General features: G+C 41.9%; 1 protein-coding gene across 3 annotated transcripts in view; it reads right to left on the reverse strand.

Moving 5' to 3' along the window:
• Window positions 1-11854: 11854 nt before the first annotated feature.
• The window catches only part of Nvl (nuclear VCP like), a 53194-nt gene continuing 41681 nt past the window's right edge, over window positions 11855-23367 (reverse strand). For all 3 annotated transcript variants that reach the window (XM_031391244.1, XM_031391245.1, XM_031336855.1), the window contains 5 exons: window positions 21022-21128; window positions 17214-17290; window positions 15431-15519; window positions 13040-13110; window positions 11855-12158 (listed from right to left, as the gene is read on the reverse strand). In XM_031391244.1, the coding sequence (XP_031247104.1) occupies window positions 12114-12158; window positions 13040-13110; window positions 15431-15519; window positions 17214-17290; window positions 21022-21128 (389 nt within the window). In that variant the 3' untranslated portion in view covers window positions 11855-12113. The remainder of the gene's footprint in view (window positions 12159-13039; window positions 13111-15430; window positions 15520-17213; window positions 17291-21021; window positions 21129-23367) is intronic.

Below are 23367 nucleotides of genomic sequence, written 5' to 3' on the forward strand. Positions count from 1 at the left end.
AGGACAGGAGCTCAAACAAGCCTGAAACTTAGAGGAGGGAGCTGATGCAGAGGCTGTGGGTGTGGCTTACTGGCTTGTTCAGTCTATCTTTCTTTCTTTCTTTCTTTCTTTCTTTCTTTCTTTCTTTCTTTCTTTCTTTCTTTCTTCTTTTATACTTCTATCATTTTGTACCATGTGTTTATGCAAAGTAAAAGTTTCAGCATTCATGACTATAAAAATCAAAATATCAATCAACTAAAAAATATTGATAATGTTCTACATATTATACTTTCAATTCCATCTTTAATAAAGTGGGTGTCCGGTCTCATTACGGGTGGTTGTGAGCCACCATGTGGTTGCTGGGATCCGAACTCAGGACCTTCGGAGAGTAGTCAGTGCTCTTACCCACTGAGCCATCTTGCCAGCCCCCATGAAATCAATTTTTTATGATTTAGTATTAATAAATGCTTTCTCTGTTTTATCTATATGCTCAGGGTCACATAAAGGTTCGTAAGTTTAAGAAGCCATGTGTTAGGAGGCCAAGTAAGGTGGTTAGTATTGTTATTATCTCAGTGAGCAGAATTTTAAGTTTAATTTTAGAAATCGTTCATTAGAAACTTATTTATAGAATGAAAACATAGTTGAATTTTTTTCTTTCAGCAACTTGAATTGGTGGAACCAAGTGGCTGGGTTCACATTCCTTTGACTGACAATCATAAGAAGCCAACTCGCACATTCATGATAGAGATTGCTGTTCTAGCCATTCACCAGAATGGAAGAGACACCTACATGAGACAAATTAAAATATACACACCAGTGGAGGAGAGCTCCATTGGGAGATTCCCTAGATACACAACCATCGCTTTTATGATGTATCGTTTAATATGGTGATTTTTTTCCCCGTGCATTTTGGCTGGAGTGGCACAGTGTGGCTATTTGGTTGCAGCACTTTTAGCTTTAGGCTGGCCTCTGTCTCCACTGCAAAGCCACTCTTTTTTTTTTTTAATTGATTATTGCACTATGATGAGAAAAAGTACATAATTTCAGTTTACCTGAATTTGTTAACATCTAAAAGCATACTTTAAGTAAACAGAATTACATCATATTCTTCTTTCTCTTTTGTACCCCAACTCCTCCTGGAGACCCCCCTTCAATACCTACAATACCATTTTTTATTTTGTCATATTCTTTAAAATTTATAAAATATTATAACAATAAAAATGAGTGGTATAAAAGTTGCTTGATATAAAACAATCAATTTAACAGTCTTATGTAGATGCTTATCTGCAGCAATACTGAAAAATACATAAATTTTTCTCAATGTAAATTTTAAATAACTCCAAATATATTGGCTGTATATTTTAAAATAATACATCGCTACTAATTTTTGTTTGTTTGGTTGGGTTTTTTGTTTTTGTTTTTTTGTTTGTTTGTTTGTTTTTAAAGATTTATTTATTATTATAAATAAGTACACTGTAGCTGTCTTCAGACACACCAGAGGAGGGTGTCAGATCTCATTACGGGTGGTTGTGAGCCACCATGTGGTTGCTGGGATTTGAACTCAGTACCTTTGGAAGAGCAGTCAGTGCTCTTAACCACTGAGCCATCTCGCCAGCCCTGTTTTTCTTTTTTTGAGACAGTGTTTCTCTGTATAGCCCTGGCTGTCCTGGAACTCACTCTGTAGACCAGGCTGGCCTCGAACTCAGAAATCCTGCCTCTGCCTCCCAAGTGCTGGGATTAAAGGTGTGTGCCCGGCCACTACTAGTTTTTTTTTTTATTTTTTTTTTTATTTTTAATGAACATAAATAGACAAAGTCTTTTTGTTTGTTTGTTCACTTTGTTTTTAGTAGAGTTTAAAATCTTGATCTTACTGTACTACAAGCCCAAAATAAGAACAATTTTTAGACATTGGAGTTCATTGTAATAAGGCTGTACTTCAATGACCCTCACATCAGCAAAGGATTTTACTTCCATTGTAGCTAAGCTAAGAGTTGACAGTTCTGCTGTGCCAAGAAGTGAATTGTAGGCACGAATTTTTGATACAGATTTCCTGCTATGGTCAAAGCTATTTGACTTGAATGATTGTCTTCATTCTCAGCCCACAGGGAGCAGGTTACATTCAATTAAGAAATGGTGTGTGTATTAAGATGGTCTATCCTTGAAGTCATTCACCAACTGTTTCAATGAACAATGGTTCTACTTGGAGGGTGGCACAGACATTAGGTGAGGGTAAGAATCTGGTTCATTGGCTGTGATGATTTTGAAAAGCATTCATCTCAGGGAAAGAGTAACTTATAAAGTCCTCTTCTTCAAAATTGATACAATAGTTACAAACATCAAGCAAAGCATTCAGTCTCACTCTGTTTTTCTAAGTTACCTCCCAAGTTAATTGCTTATGATTCTTTTGGCTGTATAAATAATTTTGAAATATGTAAGTTGTTCTAAAACCATAGTTTAGTGTAAAAATATCAAATAAACAATCCTACTAATAGAGAGGTTTAGAAAGAAGAAGCACGGTTTCAAGACTGTTATGTGGTACCCGGCAAGACACTGTCAGGTACAAACAAGCAGAAAGTGTATATGGATTGTACAATACTGGACCTATTTCTCCAATTATCAAATTAGAGAGACCACCCGATGATAGCCAACAAATTTGCAATTCTTCATACTTTTGAATTTGAATCGTTAGGATAAGTTGGCAATATTAATTTTTTTTTTCTTTTTCTTTTGGTTTTTCAAGACAGGGTTTCTCTGTATAGCCCTGGCTGTCCTGGAACTCACTCTGTAAACCAGGCTGACCTCGAACTCAGAAATCTACCTGTCTTTGTCTCCTAAGTGCTGAGATTAAAGGCATGTGCCACCACCGCCCAGCTGGCAATATTAATTTTCATGTTAAGATATTAAGAAAAAGTAATTGTTACTTCCTGTTGTTTTTGTTGTAAGAGGTGAAATTAGGTTTGTGTGGATTTGTTGAAAGGTTACTTCCTTGCTTCTTCTAGGGTGTAGTTTTGCTTCTTATGTTGATGTTTTACCTCTATTATTCTTTGTAGGGTTGGATTTGTAGAAAGATATTGTGTAAATTTGGTTTTGTCATGGAATATATTGGTTTCTCCATCTATGGTAATTGAAAGTTTTGCTGGGTATAGTAGCCTGGGCTGGCATTTGTGTTCTCTTAGGGTCTATATGACATCTGCCCAGGATCTTCTAGCTTTCATAGTCCCTGGTGAGAAATCTGGTGTAATTCTGATAGGCCTGCCTTTATATGTTATTTGACCTTTTTCCCTTACTGCTTTGTAGCCCACGCAGTCGTCTTGCCGGGAAGAAGACACGCGGACACACTAGGTTCCTTCTGCAACAACTGCAACAACGTTTACTGCCCTCACCCAGAGGGAAAAAGAGGTCGAGCCCAAAAATCCGCACTGCTTATATACACCACAGTGCCGCGGCTTGTCTGCCCACAGCGTGGCGTGTCTGCCCATGATTGGCTGTTCGCTCATTACCCTACATAACGCCCCGGGATGGGCCGTGACTTTTCACTCTACGCACATGCGTAAACAGTTGTTTACTAGGAGTTAACAGCGGAAGTAGGCGCCATCTTGCCATGGCGAATGCCGGCTCCCTACACTGCTTTTAAAATTCTTTCTTTGTTTAGTGCATTTGGTGTTTTGATTATTATGTGACAGGAGGAATTTCTTTTCTGGTCCATCCTATTTGGAGTTCTGTAGGCTTCTTGAGAGCTTGTTTGGAGGTTCTAGCAGGGGAGCGCAGCTACTCGTATACCCTTGACCGAAGACTGGTCCTCCTCTATTCGGGGAAGGTCGTCCTCTTCCACGAGCGCGCAGCTTCGGAAGGGACGCACATGGAGCGGTGAGGGAGGAAGGGGACACCCGCCTAGCCAGCCAGATCAGCCGAATCAACCCTGGCGATCAATGGGGTGACAGATGTCGCAGCCAGATCGCCCTCACATCCGTGTAGGTTTCTTGTATGTTCCTGGGGATCTCTTTCTTTAGGTTATGGAAGTTTTCTTCTATAATTTTGTTGAAAATATTTACTGGCCCTTTAAGTTGGAAGTCTTCACTCTTTTCTATACCTATTATCCTTAGGATTGGTCTTCTCATTGTGTCCTGGATTTCCTGGATGTTTTGGGTTAGGACCTTTTTGCTTTTTGCATTTTCTTTGACTGTTGTGTCAGTGTTTTCTATGGTATCTTCTGCCCCTGAGATTCTCTTATATTCTGTTAGTGATGCTTGCATCTATGTATGACTCCTGATCTCTTTCCTAGGTTTTCTAACTCCAGGGTTGTCTCCCTTTGTGACTTCTTTATTGTTTCTATTTCCATTTTTAGATTCCAGATGATTTTGTTCATTTCTTTCACCTGTTTGATTGTGTTTTCCTGTAGTTCTTTAAGGGAGTTATTTATGTCCTTCTTAAAGTCCTCTATCATCATCATGAGAAGTGATTTTTGGATCCAAATCTTGCTTTTCTGGTGTGATGGTGTGTCCAGAACTTGCTATGGTGGGAGAATTGGGTTCTGATGATGTCAAGTAACCTTGGTTTCTGTTGTTTATTTTCTTACGCTTGCCTCCCACCATCTGGTTATCTCTAGTGCTTCCTGCCCTGGCTAAATCAGACTGAGGCTTGTCCTTCCTGTGATCCTGGTTATGTCAGAACTCCTCAGAGTCAAGCTGTCTCTGAGATCCTGCGATTCCAGGATCCTGTGATCCTGGGCTAATTAGAGTGCCTGGGAGTACAGCTTCCTCTGGGAATTATGGGACTTGCTGCAGAGTTTGCACCCAAGGTTTGCTCAGGGCACCGGCCGCTGATCCTCTGATCCTGGGTGTGTCAGAACGCCTGGGAGTGGAGCTTCCTCTGGGTGTTGTGGGACTGGCTGCAGAATTTGCACCCAAGGTCTGCTTAGGGCACTGGTCCAAACAGACTGGAAGCAACCCATGCCACTGGGCTGGTGGAGTTTCTGCGTGCCTGGGTCCCGCTGGTCCCAGTTACTCCTGGTGTTGGGAGAGATGTGTCCTTCTCACCTCTGATGCTTAGGATCCTGGGCATGTCCCAGTCTACTTTCTTTCTTTCTTTAAAGATTTATTTTATTTATTTTATGTGTATGAGTACACTGTAGCTGTACAGATGGCCATGAGCCATCATGTGTGTGGCTGCTGGGAATTGAACTCAGGTCTTCTGCTCACTCCTGCCCTACTTGCTCTGGTGTAATAATTCACTGTAGCTGTCTTCAGACACACCAGAAGAGGGCATCAGATCTCATTACGGATGGTTGTGAGCCGTCATGTGGTTGTTGGGATCTGAACTCAGGACCTTCGGAAGAGCAGTCAGTGCTCTTACCCGCTGAGCCAGCCTCCAAAAGGATACTGTTTTTTGTTGTTTGTTTTGTTTTGTTTTATTTTGTTTTTTCGAGACAGGGTTTCTCTGTGTATCCCTGGCTGTCCTGGAACTCACTCTATAGATCAGCCTGGCCTGGAACTCAGAAATCTGCCTGCTTCTGCCTCCCAAATGCTGGGATTGAAGGTGTGCATCACCACCACCTGGCTTACTTTCTTATAGAACTCCAGCAAAGGATGGTAGCATCTACAATGGGCTGAGCCCTTCCCCACCAATCACTAATTAAGAAAATGCCTTACAGAAGATCTTATGGAGACAGTTTCTTAGTTGAAGTTCTCTCCTTTCAGATAACTTGTTTGTGTGTCAAGTTGACATAAGACTAGCCAGCATATTATACAAGTCCTATAATCAGGACTAAGGATGTGATTCAAATGGTAGCGTGAGTGGAACACCTGTATCCAATCCATAGTACCACCTAAAAACCAAACATGATGGTACATGCCTGCAACCCTCATTCAGAAGGTGGGGGAGGACGACCAGGAATTGCAAAGTCATCCTCTACTACAGAAAGTTAGAAGCCAGCATGAACAACATGAGACTTTTCTCTCAAGAAAATGTCCTAGTCACAGAAGAGAATGCTGAGACAAAAAATAGGGAAGACTTTATAGTAAAAGTAAAAACAAATATATTAGTTAAAAAAGTAAGAGGGGCATAGTGGCCCATACCTTTAATCCCCGTACTTGGGAGGCAGAGCTAGACAGAACTCTTGGAGTTTGAAGCCAGTCTGGTCTATACAGAGTCCGGACAACCAGACCTACATAAAGAGAGTCTGTCTAAAAAACAACAAAAACTAAAAACAAAAAACAAAAACCCATAACAACAGGAGCAAAAACAAATTTAAAAAATATGTGGTTCTCCATCACCTAGAGATGTTACTTGCCTATGGTAGCGCAGTCAATCTCTGTGTTTTCCTTCTCAGACTATTTTGAGTTGGTGTCTTCTCATGAGAATGGATCATAGCATTTGGCTATGTCAATGTCTTCATTTGTCTCCTAAAACTACAGGGTGTAATGTGCTCTTTCCAGCTCTAGGGAAAGGACTATTGTCAAGCTTCTGTGGTTGTGGCAGGGCATAGCAGCTCTGACACTTCACTCCTTGGCTTCTGTTGTTGCTGTTTCTTCTTCCCTCACGAAAGCTCTGGTAGCTAGCTTCTCTATCTGGTGCCAAGTTAAACGCCAGCTTATAGTGCAGACAGGAGGAAAGTGTGGAGCTCTCCGTGGTGCTGACCCACATCTTTTCTTCAGGCCAAGTCTCAGAGCTTAATCACCTGGTATCTTCTTAATCTGTAGAACTGCAGGCTGCGGACTCAACAAGGGTTTCTCAAAATGGCTTCCTGAAGTACACTGATCCAATGCAGAGATGATTTTCCAAACACAAATATATTTGATTTGTAGATTTGTTTAGTTTTTTTTAGACAAGGACCCATTCTACATCTGAGACTCTGTTGGCATTACATCAGGCTGACCTTAAACCCAAGAGAGGATTACAGGCATGAATCACTATGCCCAGTCAGCATGCATGTTTATAAACCCCAGGAACTGTTCATTTAGACAGCAAATGTGCTCAGTGAGGAGACCTGTTATGTTTTCTGAATCTGCTATGAAATTTGGAGGAGTGTGTAGGCTTCAAAACCTACCTTAATAAGGGTTCTCAAATGCTTTGACATCCCTTCCAGCCCACTGTCCAAGGGTAGGGGAGAAAAGATGATAAATAGAACAAGGAAACTTGTTTAGAAGTAGTTCTTTGGAGGATAGTCAGATCTCTGTTGTCAGGATACCAACAGTCCAGTTCAAAAGTGTCACTAAACACCAATCAGCAATGGTGGCATAATCCAGCAGAAACTACCAGGCCTCTGCTGAATCAGCATGAGTCAGTGAGTAACTGGAGTGATCAGTTGGAATGCCAGAAGTTCTCTGCTGTGCTTCTCTCAAGAAGTGAGAGCTAAGTCACAAGACCAATGAAGAGTTGCACAGCTAGTTTTTGCAAGAGCCCCATCATGCTGAGTCCTTCTTATACTTTCTCCGAACATCAAGTGTCCTCTCATGGGTCTTGCCTCAACAAAACATGTGAGTCTGTATCACCTGACACAAACAGAAAATTTCACCCTGGGAGTCATTTGTTCCCTAACCCTTTCTGTGTCAAGTGACTTTTGTCCTTTGTACCACCTCTCTCTCCAGTGCCCTTATTCTCTTAATTTCTGAAACTGAAGTACTCATATTTTCTGAGGCTTTCTCCTTGCCTTTTAGTGGTTCTCTCTGCTCTCCTCATCCGGAGCAGTCTTAGTCAGGGTTTCTATTCCTGCACAAAACATCATGACCAAGAGGCAAGCTGGGGAGGAGAGGGTTTATTCAGCTTATACTTCCACATTGCTGTTCATCACCAAAGGAAGTCAGGACAGGAATTCACAGAGCGTAGGAACCTGGAGGCAGGAGCTGATGCCATGGAGGGATGCTGCTTATTGGCTGCTTCCTCTGACTTGCTCAGCTTGCTTTCTTATAGAACCCAGGACTACCAGCCCAGGGATAGCACCACCCACAAGGGGCCTTCCCACCCTTAATCATTAATTGAAAAAATGCCTTACAGCTGGATCTCATGGAGGCATTTCAAGGGAAATTATTTTCTGTGATATCTCCATAGGTGTCAAGTTGACACACAAAACCAGCCAGTACATGAGCTGAGTATGCCACACGTGGGGCCGAGACTTCAAGTGTCTGCCTACGTCAGGTGACTCATTTATTCCTTTGAGATTCCTGTACTTACTTCCTGGGTGTCTTTGACCATCTTTTTAATTCAGAAAAGCTCCTTTTAAGGTTGTGAAACTTAAATGAACTAACTGCACGTGCAGCAACGCCTAGCCCCAACCAGTGATGATGTCTGGTTGTTCTTCCTGGTTGTCAACTTTACTACATTTGGAATGAACTATAATTCAGAAATGGAGGGCACACCTATGATCCAGATCTTGAGGCTGAAAGACACAGGCTTCTGACTGGGATCTTGACATGGGATGACACATGGTTTTGATCCAGATCTTGAGGCAGAGTGGCCTGGAAAAGTTTAGGCCCTGGCAAGGTGATACATGCCTTCAATCCCAGGAGTCTGAAGCAAGCAGATTTCTGAGTTCAAGGCCAGCCTGGGACGGAGCAGGTTCTAAATCCAGGTATAGTGGTATACACCTTTAATCTTGGCCATACCTCCTACTGGAGGCCTACTAGATTCTTGGGCTTCCCATTCACAGTTGCCCATTGTTGGGTTAGTTGGATTGCAGACTGTAAGTCATTATAATAAATCCCTTTAATATATAGAGACATTCCATAAGTTCTGTGACTCTACAGAACCCTAATACACTGTCTAAACCATGTCAGGCTTGGCACACAGTAAGTATGAAATTAACCTGCTTAGCCTATGTGGACAGAGAGAAGGTCCTTAGATTCTTAACTACAAGGTGTGCCCTGAGAGGGCAAATCATCAAAATGGCAGTTTCTTGGTTTGGAGGTTAGGCACTCATAACACAGGATCACATCACTCAAGAACCAAGCTGTGTTTATTCAGAAGGAATCCTGGGCCTCTTTAGCTCCTCTGTGTATACAGTGGATCAGGTTCTGTGCAGCCAAGATCTTTGCTATGCTAGGTTCCTTTAGTTCAAAGGTCATTTCTTTGGATAAATTAAAACCCTCTATCTTTTCATTTTGCTTTATATTATTTGGGTTTTCTTTTTCCTTGTTTTGAGGCAGAGTCTCACTATGTAGCCTGGGAAGTGATTCAAGTAGATCCACCAGCCCTGGCCTCACAAGGGGTGAGGGCCCAGGTACCACTCTAGACTGCCTGCCGCATGTTCCCTTACCTCATCATCTATAACCCAAACCCTAGGGAGGTTAAGACTTGTTACTTGGGACTCCCATGACCTCACAATCCCTGCATGGCTAAACTCTTTAGAAAATTATTATTAATTGTGACATTCTGCAGTAGTCACCATACCCGAGATGAACAACCTGAAATAGTAAAAACTAGCTCTGAAATGCTTTTACCCCAATTGGGATGTTCTGGTGCTATGGGTTTCTGGCAGCACAGTAAATGTTATAGTCCAAGCAAGAACGTTCCAGACCACTAGTATTTAAGGCCAAATAAGAATTCTTTATTTAAGATAGAGAGCAGGCTCTTGTCACAAAGAACTCTTGCCCCAAAGCTCATGGATGCAACATTTATAAAGGCAAAAGCTATAATGACATTAGTCACAGAAAATCCTGAATGTGCTGCCACACTCAGTGGTACGGGGTTGGGGCTGGCTGACAGAATAAGATCATTGGCACTTACTTCTAATTCTCCAATCACCCTCATCATCTACCTCTACTGATCCTGGTTTGGTTTTTCTCTCCTCTGTTGGTCTTTCTGGGATCCAGTACTGCTCTCCTTTACGTCCTTCAGTGAGCAGAGTTGGCATTCTGCTTAGTACCTACAAACATCTGCCAAGTCCTCCCAAAAAAGGAGTCAAGCATGTTGACCTTTGTAAACACAACCTTGGTTTTATTCAGCTGTATTTTCCAACTGGGGGGAAAGGAGGGATGGGAGAGGAGACAGAGACACCCACAGGGTCAGAGTACAACTTTTAGTAGTCCTTTCTACCACGTGAGTCCCCAGATCAAGATCGGGTCATAAGGCTTGGTAGCAAGTGTCTTTACCTGCTCAATCACCTCGCCAGCCTATTATCAATTTCTTTTGCTTTATAAAAGTATGTTTAATTTTTAAAAAGTGTGTGTGTGTGGGGGGGGGATTACAAGCATGTGAACAAAGGTGTCTATGGAAGCCAGAAGTGCAGGATCCCTTGTAGCTAGGAGTACAGGCAGTTTTGAGCTGCCTTTGTGGGTGCTGGGAGTCAAACTTGGTCCTCTGAAAGAGCAGTATTGTACTGGCTGGTTTTGTGTGTCAACTTGACACAGGCTGGAGTTATCACAGAGAAAGGAGCTTCAGTTGAGGAAATGCCTCCATGAGATCCAGCTGTAAGGCATTTTCTCAATTAGTGATCAAGGGGGAAGAGGCCCTTGTGGGTGGTGCCATCCCTGGGCTGGTAGTCTTGGGCTCTATAAGAGAGTGAGCTGAGGGCTGGAGAGATGGCTCAGTGGTTAAGAACACTGGCTGTTCTTCCAGAGGTCCCGAGTTTAATTCCCAGCAACCACAGGGTGGCTCACAACCATCTGTAATGAGATCTGATGCCACCTTCTAGGCATCTACATATGAGGACAGTTACAGTGTACTCATGTATATAAAGATGAATAAATCTTTAAGAAAAAAAAAAAAGAGCAAGCTGAGCAAGCCAGTAAGGAACATCCTTCCATGGCTTCTGCATCAGCTCCTGCTTCCTGACCTACGTGACTTCCAGTCCTGACTTCCTTTGGTGACGAACAGCAATGTGGAAGTGTAAGCTGAATAACCCCTTTCTTTCCCAGTTTGCTTCTTGGTCATGATGTTTGTGCAGGAATACAAACCCTGACTACAACAAGTATGTACTCTTAATTACTAAGCCATTTATTTCTCCAGCTCCATCACTCTTAAATTCTTAAAAGGAACCTCAAGGACTTTGCAGAAGGAGATAGAATAAAAACTTAGGAAGATAATGAAATAACTAGACCTGTTTATACAATAACAATACTTAAATGGTTAGATGAAATAATCATGACACAACATAAACTCTCTCATAAAACATCAGCTTAGAAATTCACTGAAGACACAATCTGAGACAATCTGAGCATGCAACCATGACAACGAATAAAACACTGAGAACAATTATCCTCCAAATCTGGTGAGGGTAGAGCACAGGTATCGGAGGTGAGATTCTCTTCTCACACAGAGCTGTGAGTTAAGAAGGAATAACTCTGTAGTGTGAGAAGCCCGTCAGAGCCACTTGAATCAAGTGATTTCAGTGACAGTCTTGAGTGACAATGAGGTGCATTACCACCTGAGAAGGTGCAGAGTACAGCTTTACTACTGTATCTTCAAAGAGATCAAAGTAAGCCAACCCAATCACTGACCCAGAAGTTCAAAGAAGGTGGAAATGGGGTCACACACCTTTAATCTCAGCACCCAGGAAGCAGAGGCACGCAGAACTCTGGGAGTCTGAGGCCAGCCTACTCTATACAGTAAGTTCTAGGCCAGTCAGGGGTGCATACTAACTATTCCCAAACAAAATCCAATACCCAACAACAACAAAAACTTGTGGAAACTCTAAGGAAGATTGAACACACTGGACTAGCTAACCTAGACCTTTACTATAAATGACATCAGAAAAGCTGAGAAAGGCTGACTGGAGCTAGAGAGTTCAATGGTAGCAATGTGTCAGTGTCTGTGATGGGTGGTTATGTAGAAAAAACATCCTGTTTGACAGAAAAGTGGTATGAATGTGTATCTGAGGTGACAGGATATAAGGTGAGCAATTCTCAAGGACACAGTAGTTGTTTGTAACTTTTATGCATGATCAAGGTAGTTCAAAGTAAAATTTTATTTAAGTAAGGTTTATCAGTTCTTTTTTCTCTTTCTTAAAAATGAGGTAGGGAGGTTCTCCACAAAGCTGGTCAGATGGGAAAACCATTTTCTTCAATTGGGCCTCATTAACTTGAAAAGAAAATGCTTACAATAAGATCATCTGTATCAAGCTGAAAGTAGACCCTTCAGAGCAAGTGTGATTCGTGGTGAGTTCCACCCATTAGACACCTCCATGCCAGGTACCGCAAATGTCACTGACTGAGGGACTTCTGCAGAGCTTCATACATCATTTGATCCTGTGAGGATAAAAATACCATATTGTGCTAACCAATCAGTTATGGGGTGGACGGCGTAACCCGCAAATTCCTACATCGAAGGCCCAACCCCTAGGACCTCAGAGTGTGGTTGCCTTGGAGACAGGCTTCTGAGAGGTGACTGGGGATGCTGGACAAGAGGAAGTTTGGACACAGTGTGCATAACTAGAAGGACAGAGAGGACACCTGCAGGGACAGAGACTGCAGAACTCTGACGAGACAACATCGTGTTCTTAGACGGCTGTCTCTGTGGCTTAAGGTGCCCGTCTATGGCCCTTTGCTACAGCAGCTCTAATTGCTGGACCCAGAGATTCTGCCTTGCTCCTGCATCTAGAGTCTGTACATGCTCCTTTCTAGATACACCATGGTTTCCATCATTGTCCAGGGAAGTTTGCACACAGGTCAAGGGCTATGTGCACCTGCAAACTACGCCAAGTCCTGATGGAAATAGGAGACTGAAGAAAAGGCCTCGAAAGTGTCTCAACATTCCAAGAACTCGCCAAGATGGCTCCCTCACGACTGTTCCACCCTGTACAGCACAATGGATGAGACTTCGAGCATCTCACATCCTCACCCCCCCTTGCTGTGGTCAGTCTTTCAGAGTTCTGTCAATGTAGCAGGTATGTAGTGGAAGCTCACGGATACCACATGAACCTTTTCAGTGTCACATGGCAATTCCACTCTTACCTATTTATCCCAAAGAAAAACACAATATATTCTGCTTTATTTCCAGCTATTTAGAATCTATCTTAGGGCCAACCGTTCAATCCTCACCCTCTACATAACAGAGAGAACTCTCACAAGCTACCCTTCTGAACTGATGTCTCCCACCTCTTTTCTAGACTCCGAGGTAGGTTTCTCACCTTTATTGATACGGATGGTTTCACTTTCTTGAAAGCTTCTTCAAAGTGCTTATGGCTGACCTTAAGCTCACCTGTGGAGGAAATGCAAAAATACACATCTTAGTAACACAAGAAAACTGCGAGGTGTGATCAGATGGAGCCTATTCAAGCACATGCACATATGCCCCTCTCCAGTTCTGCCTCACCGAGAATCTCTCCATCTCATCTGAGGAGACAGGACTGCTGGTGGGCAGTCTGTTTCTCAGGAATGTTGGGATGGAAGAAAACCAGTTGAAGTTGAGCTGTTCATGCCTGCTCACACTGTCAGAAATGACCAATTGTGGTCTCAGGTAGAAATAACTTAAGAGACCACAAAAAGAGACAGTCAACAGAACTAGAAGTAACTGAGAACCAATATTACCACCCAAAATGCAAATTTAGACTACTGAATAACAAAGGATAGAAATCCTCAAAGACAAAAACACTAAGGGTACATATGCATGTCACAAAACTGGATTAGATGGGGTTATAATTTTTATAAGGTTAGTTGGTAAAATAGCTAAATGCTAAAAATATAACTTGGTTTACAATGTTAATGTGGTAACTTAAGTAATGACAATTTATACTCAAAATAGTAAACAGATATTAGGATAATACATTTACCTAAAATAAAATAATACATGTTACTGAACATGTCACTGAGAAATTGGACAGCAGAGTTGCCTATGATTTGGGTAAGGCATTAGCGCAAAGTTTCTAAAGGCCAGAAAGCAAAAAACAAAAGCCACAGCAAAGCAGAGGTGGCAGCATTTGTTATGTGTATAAAATAACCAGGCAAGTAAGCAGCAAGTCCAGTGTGTGGGAAAGACCTGTTACTTTTCAGTCACCAAACATGCTCTAAGATAGTGTTCAGATTCAGCTTACAAAGTAGAATACATTGGGGCTGGAGAAATGGCTCAGCGGCTGGGAGCACTGACTACTTTTCCAGAGGTCCTGAGTTCAAATTCCAGCAACCACATGGTGGCTCACAACCATCTGTAATAAGATCTGATGCCCTCCACTGGTGATATCTGAAGACAGCTACAGTGTACTTATATGTAATAAATAAATAAATCAAAGAAAAAAAAACATTTAAAACAAACTAACAAAAACAAAAGAACAAAAAACCCCACCAAGGTGGATCCATGACTTTGGATTTGACTTTCACCGGGGCAAGGAGGATACGACAGACAATGGTTATGTGACTCAACAGTTAAAGACCATTTAACTGGATCCTTAACCATGGGATTACAAGTACACGACCAAACATGGCTTGCATGTTTGTTAATACAATGTTCTAAGTTTGCTTATTATCATTAATGTCCAAAAGGAACAGAATACAGTTTATAAAAAAAAGAAGTTTCAACAACTGAATCTTAATATTATCCAGGAAAAGAAAAAACCTTCCTAAAAAAAGTATGTATGTGTGCCAATAAATCTTTGCTAATCAAATGTTGTTGTCACAATATTTAGCTTTGAGATTCATAGGAGTGGAGCTGTAGAGATGGCTCAGTGTTAAGAGTGCATCCTGCTCTTGCAGAGGATCTGAGTTCAGTTTCCGGTTTACAACCACCTGCAACTCTAGCCCCTGACAACCTTAATGCCCTTGTGGTCTCTGAAGGAACCAGTATTCATGTGCACATTTCTCTCCACCCAACCCACCACAAACACACCCACATACACATCATTAAAAAGAGACCAGTGCGCCAGGCAGTGGTGGCGCACGCCTTTAATCCCTTGGGAGCACTTGGGAGGCATAGGCAGGCGGATTTCTGAGTTCGAGGCCAGCCTGGACTACAGAGTGAGTTCCAGGACAGTCAGGGCCACAGAGAAACCCTGTCTCAAAAAAACCAAAAAAAAAAAAAAAGAGAGACCAGTGCACACTTGAAGTTAAAACAAGAATACACCTGTACAGTACACAGCACTTCAGAGATACATAGGCAAAGTAAAGGCTACTCTGGACTTGGCATGGCTGGAATATAGGTCATAAATTAATCTTTTCCGGCCACACAATACCCAAACACTAACACCAAAAATACTGTCAAACATACTAAAAAGGCACCATATCATCCGTAAAGGAAATATGTGGATTTTTGTCTTTGTCCTTCTGGCTTTGTGGTGCTGGAGAAAGAGTCTTGAGCCTTGCACAGGCTAAGAAAATGGTCCACCAGTGACCAGTACATATTGCCATTTGATTTTATAATCTCAAAGGAAAAAAATCTTGATATACAGAAAACTGTGTATTTCTTAAATCTAAAGGTCTCATCAAAACAAAGTCATCCTCATTATACAATGTTCTAAAAAAGGCTAAGCAGTGTTATAAAATATCCAGGATTGCAAACTAGAATGGAGAAATCCCAGAGAAGCTCATACCTGTTCCAATTCCATTCTTTTGTCCTGTTATTTCTTGTCTCAGGGCACAGAGAGAAGCTTCTCGAACTAAAGCAGTAAGGTCTGCACCCCTACAACCAAGGAGACGCTTTTAGTGTTCTTAGGTACTGTAAGAGCCAAGGGAAATGTTTAATTACAATGTACTTAACAATGAAGAGAAAGAGCGATGAATGGAGGTGGAGCTGCAGCAGTAAGGAATAGCTGTTAGCTGTCATCAACAGTTAGAAGAAAGGGACTTGAGGAAGTGTGACACAATGAGAGATAAAAATGTCCTTCCTCTTAGCCTTAGATACTAATATTGATATAAAACGTCTAGGCAGAGGCTAAGGTATAATGACCTGAATTAAATTCCTAGAAACCACACTAAAGGAGTGGGGGAAGGGGAAGAGAGGGGAGGAAGATGAAGAGGAAGAAAAAAAAATTACATATGTCTAAATTATAGGCAGGCGGATCCCTGGAGTTCACTGATGGATGAGTCAGCCTAGTCTAATAGACATGAGCTTCAGGATTTAAAACAACAAAACAAAAAATGCAAAATCACTGTCTCAAACACAAGTTGCTTCTATAATACGTAAGCTCCTAAGGTAGTCTATCCTGACCTCTTCAGGCACCTACACACACATGCACACACACAAACACACACACACTCACTCTCTCTCTCTCTCACACACACACACACACACTATCTCTCTCATACACACACACATACACTCTCTCTCACACACACACACACTCTCACACACACACACTCACACACACACACACTCTCACACACATATACACTCTCTCTCTCTCACACACACACACACACACACTCTCACACACATATACACTCTCTCTGTCACACACACACACACACACACACACACACGCACACACACTCCAATTAATAGAAACTTTACATATACAAAGCTGAGTAAAGAGACACAAATCCACACACACCCAAGCTTAGTCTGTATAATTATTCCAAGTAACAAGAGCAGGCTGGGTCAGCACAGTCCTAAGAGGTTAAGGAAACATTTGTGCTCTCTGGGCTTTCCTAAACATGAGCCACAAAGGTTCTCTAAGAAAGAGTTTGAATTTTGGAACTAAAGCCCCATTTTCAGATGTCAAGTGCCTGTGTTACTACCCAAGAACAGCTCTCAGATGCAAGCTTACAGTGCTGAGCAGCAGCCTGGAAGCCCTTAATGATGAAAGTTCTCACTTATCTTACATTCTTGTGGAACGCCCCGTATTATCTAGCCCCAGGCTATAGGCATATACCAAGCACCAGAGGTATTAGGGATGAACAACAGGGCTTTTAAGTTACAAAGTGGCTGGGGCATCTCAGCTAAACTACAACAAGAATAAACATTAAAACTCAAGGTAGAAATATCAGGTGTCCTGCTGTGGCTGCAGGCTGTCGATAGCACAAGGATGCAGGGAGCGCACAGTCTTGCAGATGTAACTAAGGAATTTGATATCCAGTGAGAAACACACGCATGCTCTATGTATTCTGAAAGTAGAACTTATAGTGAAGTCTAATAGCCTGGTTTGGGAAGCCTGAGTGACAAGGGATAATCTATGCCAGGAATTCAGCCTCCAAATGGGCTAGCAAGCTGTCTGAGAAGAAAGCAGCAAGGACCAGCCAAGATTGGGTAAGGTGCCACATAGGAAACATCATTTGCTTTCCCAACAATCTGAGAAATGGGCTTCTTTTCCTCTCGTGCTGATGAGGAAACTATATACTGCAGAGGTTTCAGACAGCACAGGCTTAAGTACTCACGTATAGCAATTACAGCGAAGGTCATTAGCAATTGTTTCCAAATTTACATCTTCATCCAGTGGAGGCTTGGTGCCATTCTGAATAAGAGAGAAATGTGAGATTTGTTTGAGGCACTTAAGACTTATTATATGTATCTGTGTCACTGGTTCTCAGTGAAAAAGAATGACTGATGACTAAGGTACAAGAACCAACTCCAAACGCAATGGAGAACGCCATGAGCTTCAATCTGGAAACTCAGGGTAAGATGCAGATTTAACTGTGAGAAGCTATAAAGGCAAACCATTGACACTAATGAAGATGGAGGAACTTGTGTCACAAAACTGACTGGAGGAGAATAGTACTGAACCCAGCTTGCTCTGCACAGGACCCACGATGTTGTTTTTTTTTTTAATCTCTCATCTAAAACCCAACATTGACATTGGAACCAATTCCTCCCAGCTCATAATCACAGATGCTAAAAACGACAAGGCTCAAAAAGCCTCAGAATTTCAACACTGAGCATAAGCACTACATACAGGAACCATGCTTAGTAATACTCTAAGTAGATTACAGGCAAACACTACACAGCTTTAAAAAGATATTTTTACATAGGCTGGTTAGTGGTTAAGAGCTCTGGCTGCTTTTCTAGGAGAACTAGGGTCAGATTTCTAGTCCCCACATGGTGGTTCACATCCATCCATTACTCTAATTCTGGGAGGTCTGACACTCTCTTCAGGCCTCCATGGGGCAGCATATGTAGTTAATTCATACACATGAATCTTTAAAGTCCAAAAATAAACTTTTACAGTTAAAAGCTATTTATGCGCATATATGGGCACACATCTGCTCAGCTTGCAAGAGGAAGATGGAGAACATTTCTAGTTCATTCTTTCCTTCCATCATGTAGGCTCTGAGGACTGAACTCAGGGTCTGCAGGCCTAGAGGCAGGTGTCTTTATCCTCCGAGCCATCTTACCGCTTCCACTAGAGCTTTTAATGACTTATATGTCAGTTAGATGGTAGGTTCAAACATATTACTGTCCTCAGCAGGACTTACATACGCATTCTATCTTCTTTCCTTTGAGGTATATACTACTTTATGGAATAGCTATTTTAAGAAATGCACACATGAATAAACATGCCAATGAGTTAATCTTAGCATCAAATAGCAATAGTGCGGGGTATTCAGCAGGCAGCTACTCTACCCAGATCCATGAAGAAACTTTGCATGTGTCCCAGCAGGGCCTATTCAAAACCTGCAGAAACTGTAGTCTCTAAGAGCCACTGTCATGACAAATATCAAACCCATCTAAAACAGGGCCATGGAATCAGTTCCTGTGCTCATTTAATACAGGCCTATTAATAATGCCTTTATCCAGTGACTAAGTTCTACATATAGCAAAAACAATTGTAAAGCCAAACTGCCCGATCATTAAATATCTCTTGGTGCAGCCTGGACTGTTACTCACCCTGGATGGACACAGCGATGACAAGTGGCTGGAAGGAGCAAAGGCAACTACTGCGGACGGGTATATTTGTGCACAGGAGCTACCAGGAGGGGCTTCCAACCTCAATGTCACACAGCACACAAAACCTCCCACATATATTCTATATGCTATTAGACTTTTACCTTAAACCTTCTAGTTTCTAAACCAAAAGCTCAATCATAAGTAGGAAACTCACCAGGGATTACCTGAGGATTCCTGTTTGTTTTCAATACCTGAATTCTAGTCTTGTCAAGCTGGCACTCACAGCCCAGGGCCTGCACAGAATGCACTTCTCTGCCTTTCCTAACACTGGACGTAAGGAACTGAGCTTGGGTTCTGTTCTGCAGCTGACCTGAGACAATCTGACTTGCTCTGGCTCACTCCAAGGGCCTTTTACTGTGGTGTTAGTAGGATGCTGCTTAAGACATCATTCAACACATCCTTTGGGTGCAGCAACTATCTATCAACTTTCTGTACCTATCATATATCTATAATCTAAGAACGTGTGAGTATGGAGGCAGGAGATCAGGATTCATAGACAATGCACTACATAGTAAACCCTATGACACTACAGGCTACACGAGACTGTCAAAAAACAAAACAAACAACAAATCACACTACAATTTCTACAAAGACCAGTGGAGAGACTGCACAACATAGGAAAAGTTAGTGCCAGCTAACCTATCACTGAAGTATAAAGACAAAAAGCAAGAATTCTTAAATTGAAAATAACTCAGGCAGCCGGGCGTGGTGGCACATGCCTTTAATCCTAACACTTGGGAGGCAGAGGCAGACGGATTTCTGAGTTTGAGGCCAGCCTGGTCTACAGAATGAGTTCCAGGACAGCCAGGGCTACACAGAGAAACCTTGTCTCGAAAAACCAAAAAAAGAAAAAAGAAAAAAAAGAAAATAACTCAGGAATAGAGTTGAATAAACTACCAAGGAATAGAATAAACCCAATAATGACATAGTTATAGATCAAGAAATAAAGAAATGGCCTGGAGAGATGGCTCAGCAGTTAAGAGCACTGACTGCTGCTCTTCCAGAGAGGTCCTGAGTTCCAATAACCACAGGGTGGCTCACAACCATCTGTAATGAGATTGGATGTCCTCTTCTGGTGTGTCTGAAAACAGCTACAGCATACTTACATATAATAAATAAATAAATAAAATCTTAAAAAAGAAAGAAAGGAAGAAACTAGAAAATGTATTTGAGGGAAAAAAAAAACCCTGGCAAAGGTGCTACGTTGAGCACTGTATCCACTGAGACATACTCCAAATACCAGCTACTGAAGAGAAAGCCAATGTGATAAAACCGGACAAAGATACGCAAGGAACAAACACTGGGCAGTGGAAGGAGAGACGTACAGAAGCACTTATTATTTCATTAACAAAGTGTCCAAAGTGAAGTATGGCTGGTGTGACAGCTCACATGTGTCATCCCTGCACTTAGAAAGCTGAAGCAGACAACTTCAAAGACAGCTGGATCACAGAGAGACACCTTTTCAGGTTGGCTTTAAAAAGTCACGACTTCAGCAGCATGTGCCAGGCCAGTCCAGGCCACACTGAGACTTTATCTCAATAATGGTAACAATAACAAAACTAACTATGCTAACTCAGAAACCAGAACTTACTATGAAGACACCAAGTCTCAATGTGTTTCTGAACACCCGATGGATCTGTATTTACTTCCTCTATATTCTAAAGCTTCATCCTGTGTTTCAAACAGGATGATCTGATGATGATCAAATGTTTAAAGACATGAGGAACATGATTGATTACAAGGACATCTGATAACACTTGTTGAACACTAACTTCAATTCTTCGTTTAGTTTACCCTCACTGTAAGAAATGGACCATGGTTTAGTGCCCATTTTGGGAGACGAAGACCTGGTAAACAGTTAAGGTCTAGAAAAGGAGTAATCAGCTAACCTAAATTACTACCTGGATACCTTTAAAAGTGGTGTGAGCAGGGCTGGAGAGACGGCTGGGTGCACTCTCTGCTCTTGCTGAAGTCCCGGGTTAGGTTCCGAGCACCAATGAAGAGGCTCACATCTCTGAGTCACTCTAGTCTAGAGTGACTCACCTTATTGGGCAGCTACATATATGTAGCACACACACACAAAACAAAAATCTTTTTTTTTTTGGTTTTTCAAGACAGGGTTTCTCTGTGTAGCTCTGGCTGTCCTGGAACTCACTCTGTAGACCAGGCCGGCCTCGAACTCAGAAATACGCCTGCCTCTACCTCCCAAGTGCTGGGATTAAAGGCGTGCGCCACCACAGCCCAGCTAACAAAATCATTTTTAAATAAACATGCATAGGGAAAGTCTTTCCTTTTCCTCACTTTTGTAATAGTCTTTAATATGGCAACACGGTCTGCTGGAGGTGGCAAACCCACGAAGAGTGTTTTGTCCAGCCGGCCTGGGCGCAGAATGGCGGGGTCAATGATATCTAGAGAAGAGAGAAAAACAGACATAAATTGAATAGAATTGTTTTTTAAAATGTAATTAGCAAAAGACAGGAAAAATTCTTTTTGTAAAAAGAAAACAAAACATACCAAACTAAAAATCGTGTCAACTAGGTATTATTGAAGTAAAATGCTCTGGGGCTGGGGAAGTGGGTTAGTTGGTAAAGTGCTTACAATGCAGGCATTAGACAAAGTTCAAATCCCCAGAAGTCACATAGAAAGCAAAGTACGGATGCAAATGCTATAAGAAGATCAGCACTGGGAAGGCAGAGATAGATCCCTAGGGCTTGCTGGTCAGCCAGTCTAGCCACAGTGAGTGTCTGGTTCAATGAGGAATCCTGTGTCAAAAAACAGCGTGAAGATTGAGGAAGATGCCTGCTGACCCCCACCTACAAGCACCAACATGCACCGACAGATTTCCTGCACATACCCCTCTTACACAAATCAAAAGCTACTACTTATCAAAATGCATCCATGTGACAATGAACCCTAACCCTGCCTGAGCTCCACAACTGCTCTTCCTCCAGAACTCTCAATCTGAGGTAATATGTCCTGCCCCAACTACATTTTTCTCAGTGGTCCTTTTCCTGTCCTTTATCCATGTATTTGTTGGAATGAATTTTCCAAGGCACCTAAGCCTCCCATGAATCTTCTCAAGGAAACTGTCTTGTGTTCCTTGCTTAGCAGCCAGGGCACGGTGCTGAGCTTCACACTGACATAACAACAAGGCTCACTATAAAATTTTCTGACTTCTCCACTAAGAACCTGTTGGTAAGCCACATTTTTTTCTAGTCTTTATACCAAGACAATGAAATTGGTGAGAAGTACCAATGGCTAAAACTGGCATTTACACAGGCAAATCGAGAAACACACACATGCATGCACCTATGCATGTACACATAAACACACAAGGAAACGTTACTGTACCCACTTACATTGAATTCTTTCTACTTCTGTTACAGGGCCCTCATGCATGTGCTCTACTAAGTACCATCCCCAGCCTTCCTTTAGCCTATTCACAAATAGCTGTAGGCACACGGCAGGTTCTTAGTTCTTCACCTGAGACTATTCTGAAATAAATGTCTGATGGATACAGTTCCGAGGTGACAGCCTTTTCAGCTTTTGAGAAGTCTTATACCATTTCTGTCAAGCCTTTATTGTCCCTTGATATAAATCTGCTATCATTCATTTTCACAGTGCAGATACATATATACAGGCAAAAATACATACATACAGGCAAAAACTAACACAATAAAACTACAAATGTATGTGCTAGGAATTGTAGCTCAATTATTGACATAGCACTTATTTAGTATGTTTGAGACCCTAGGTTCAACTCCCAGCACTGCAAAAAAATTTTTTTTAGTTAAAAAAAATAAGCTAAGCCGGGCATTGGTAGTGCACGCCTTTAATCCCAGCACTTGGGAGGCAGAGGCAGGCGGATCTCTGAGTTCAAGGCCAGCCTGGTCTACAGAGTGAGCTCCAGGACAGCCAGAGCTACACAGAGAAACCCTGTCTCAAAAACAAACAAACAAAAAAGCTAGGTAGAAAATTATTATAGATATCAAAACAAGTCACATGATGTAATGAGAACAGCCAAACAGTCATGAGTACAACTGAAAAAGATGCAGACAACCTATCTGTAAATAACATGCAGTAAACTGACACAGCAGCCTAAGTTAGAAGGGAAAAGGAAGAGGTGAGATTCAATAGAGCAGAGGAAGAGACACAAACGTATGAAAGGGTGAACACAGGTAAACTAAGGTTCGTCACTCGTCATAGGTCAAACTCAGTGCACAATGTTAAACAGAATCCTGTTTTACAACTAAGAACAAAACACTGGGGAATAAAGAACTTTAAGATGACTGACACATGAGGGTAAGAAGCCTTTCGGGAAGGATAAACAGGTATAAATGAAATGGTGGGCATCATCATGAGTAAGCAGGTTCTATAATAACTTCCTCCAAACGAAAACTTAGACCAGCTAGAAAACTGAGAAATCCACTCAGGGAGCCAAGTGATGACTCCATCTCTACAATCACAGTACTTAAAGAGGCTGAGGCAGAAATATGTACAAACCAGGCCTTCCAGGGCTATTGTGTGAGATCCTATCTCAAAAAAGGAAACAAAGCAAACCCCAAACATGCTAACATGCCATAGTGGCAGGGCTGGGAGATGACTCAACATGCTAACATGTCATAGTGGCAGGGCTGGGAGATGACT

This window comes from Mastomys coucha, unplaced genomic scaffold (genome assembly GCF_008632895.1).
Source record: "Mastomys coucha isolate ucsf_1 unplaced genomic scaffold, UCSF_Mcou_1 pScaffold1, whole genome shotgun sequence".
NCBI classification, from domain to species: domain Eukaryota; kingdom Metazoa; phylum Chordata; class Mammalia; order Rodentia; family Muridae; genus Mastomys; species Mastomys coucha.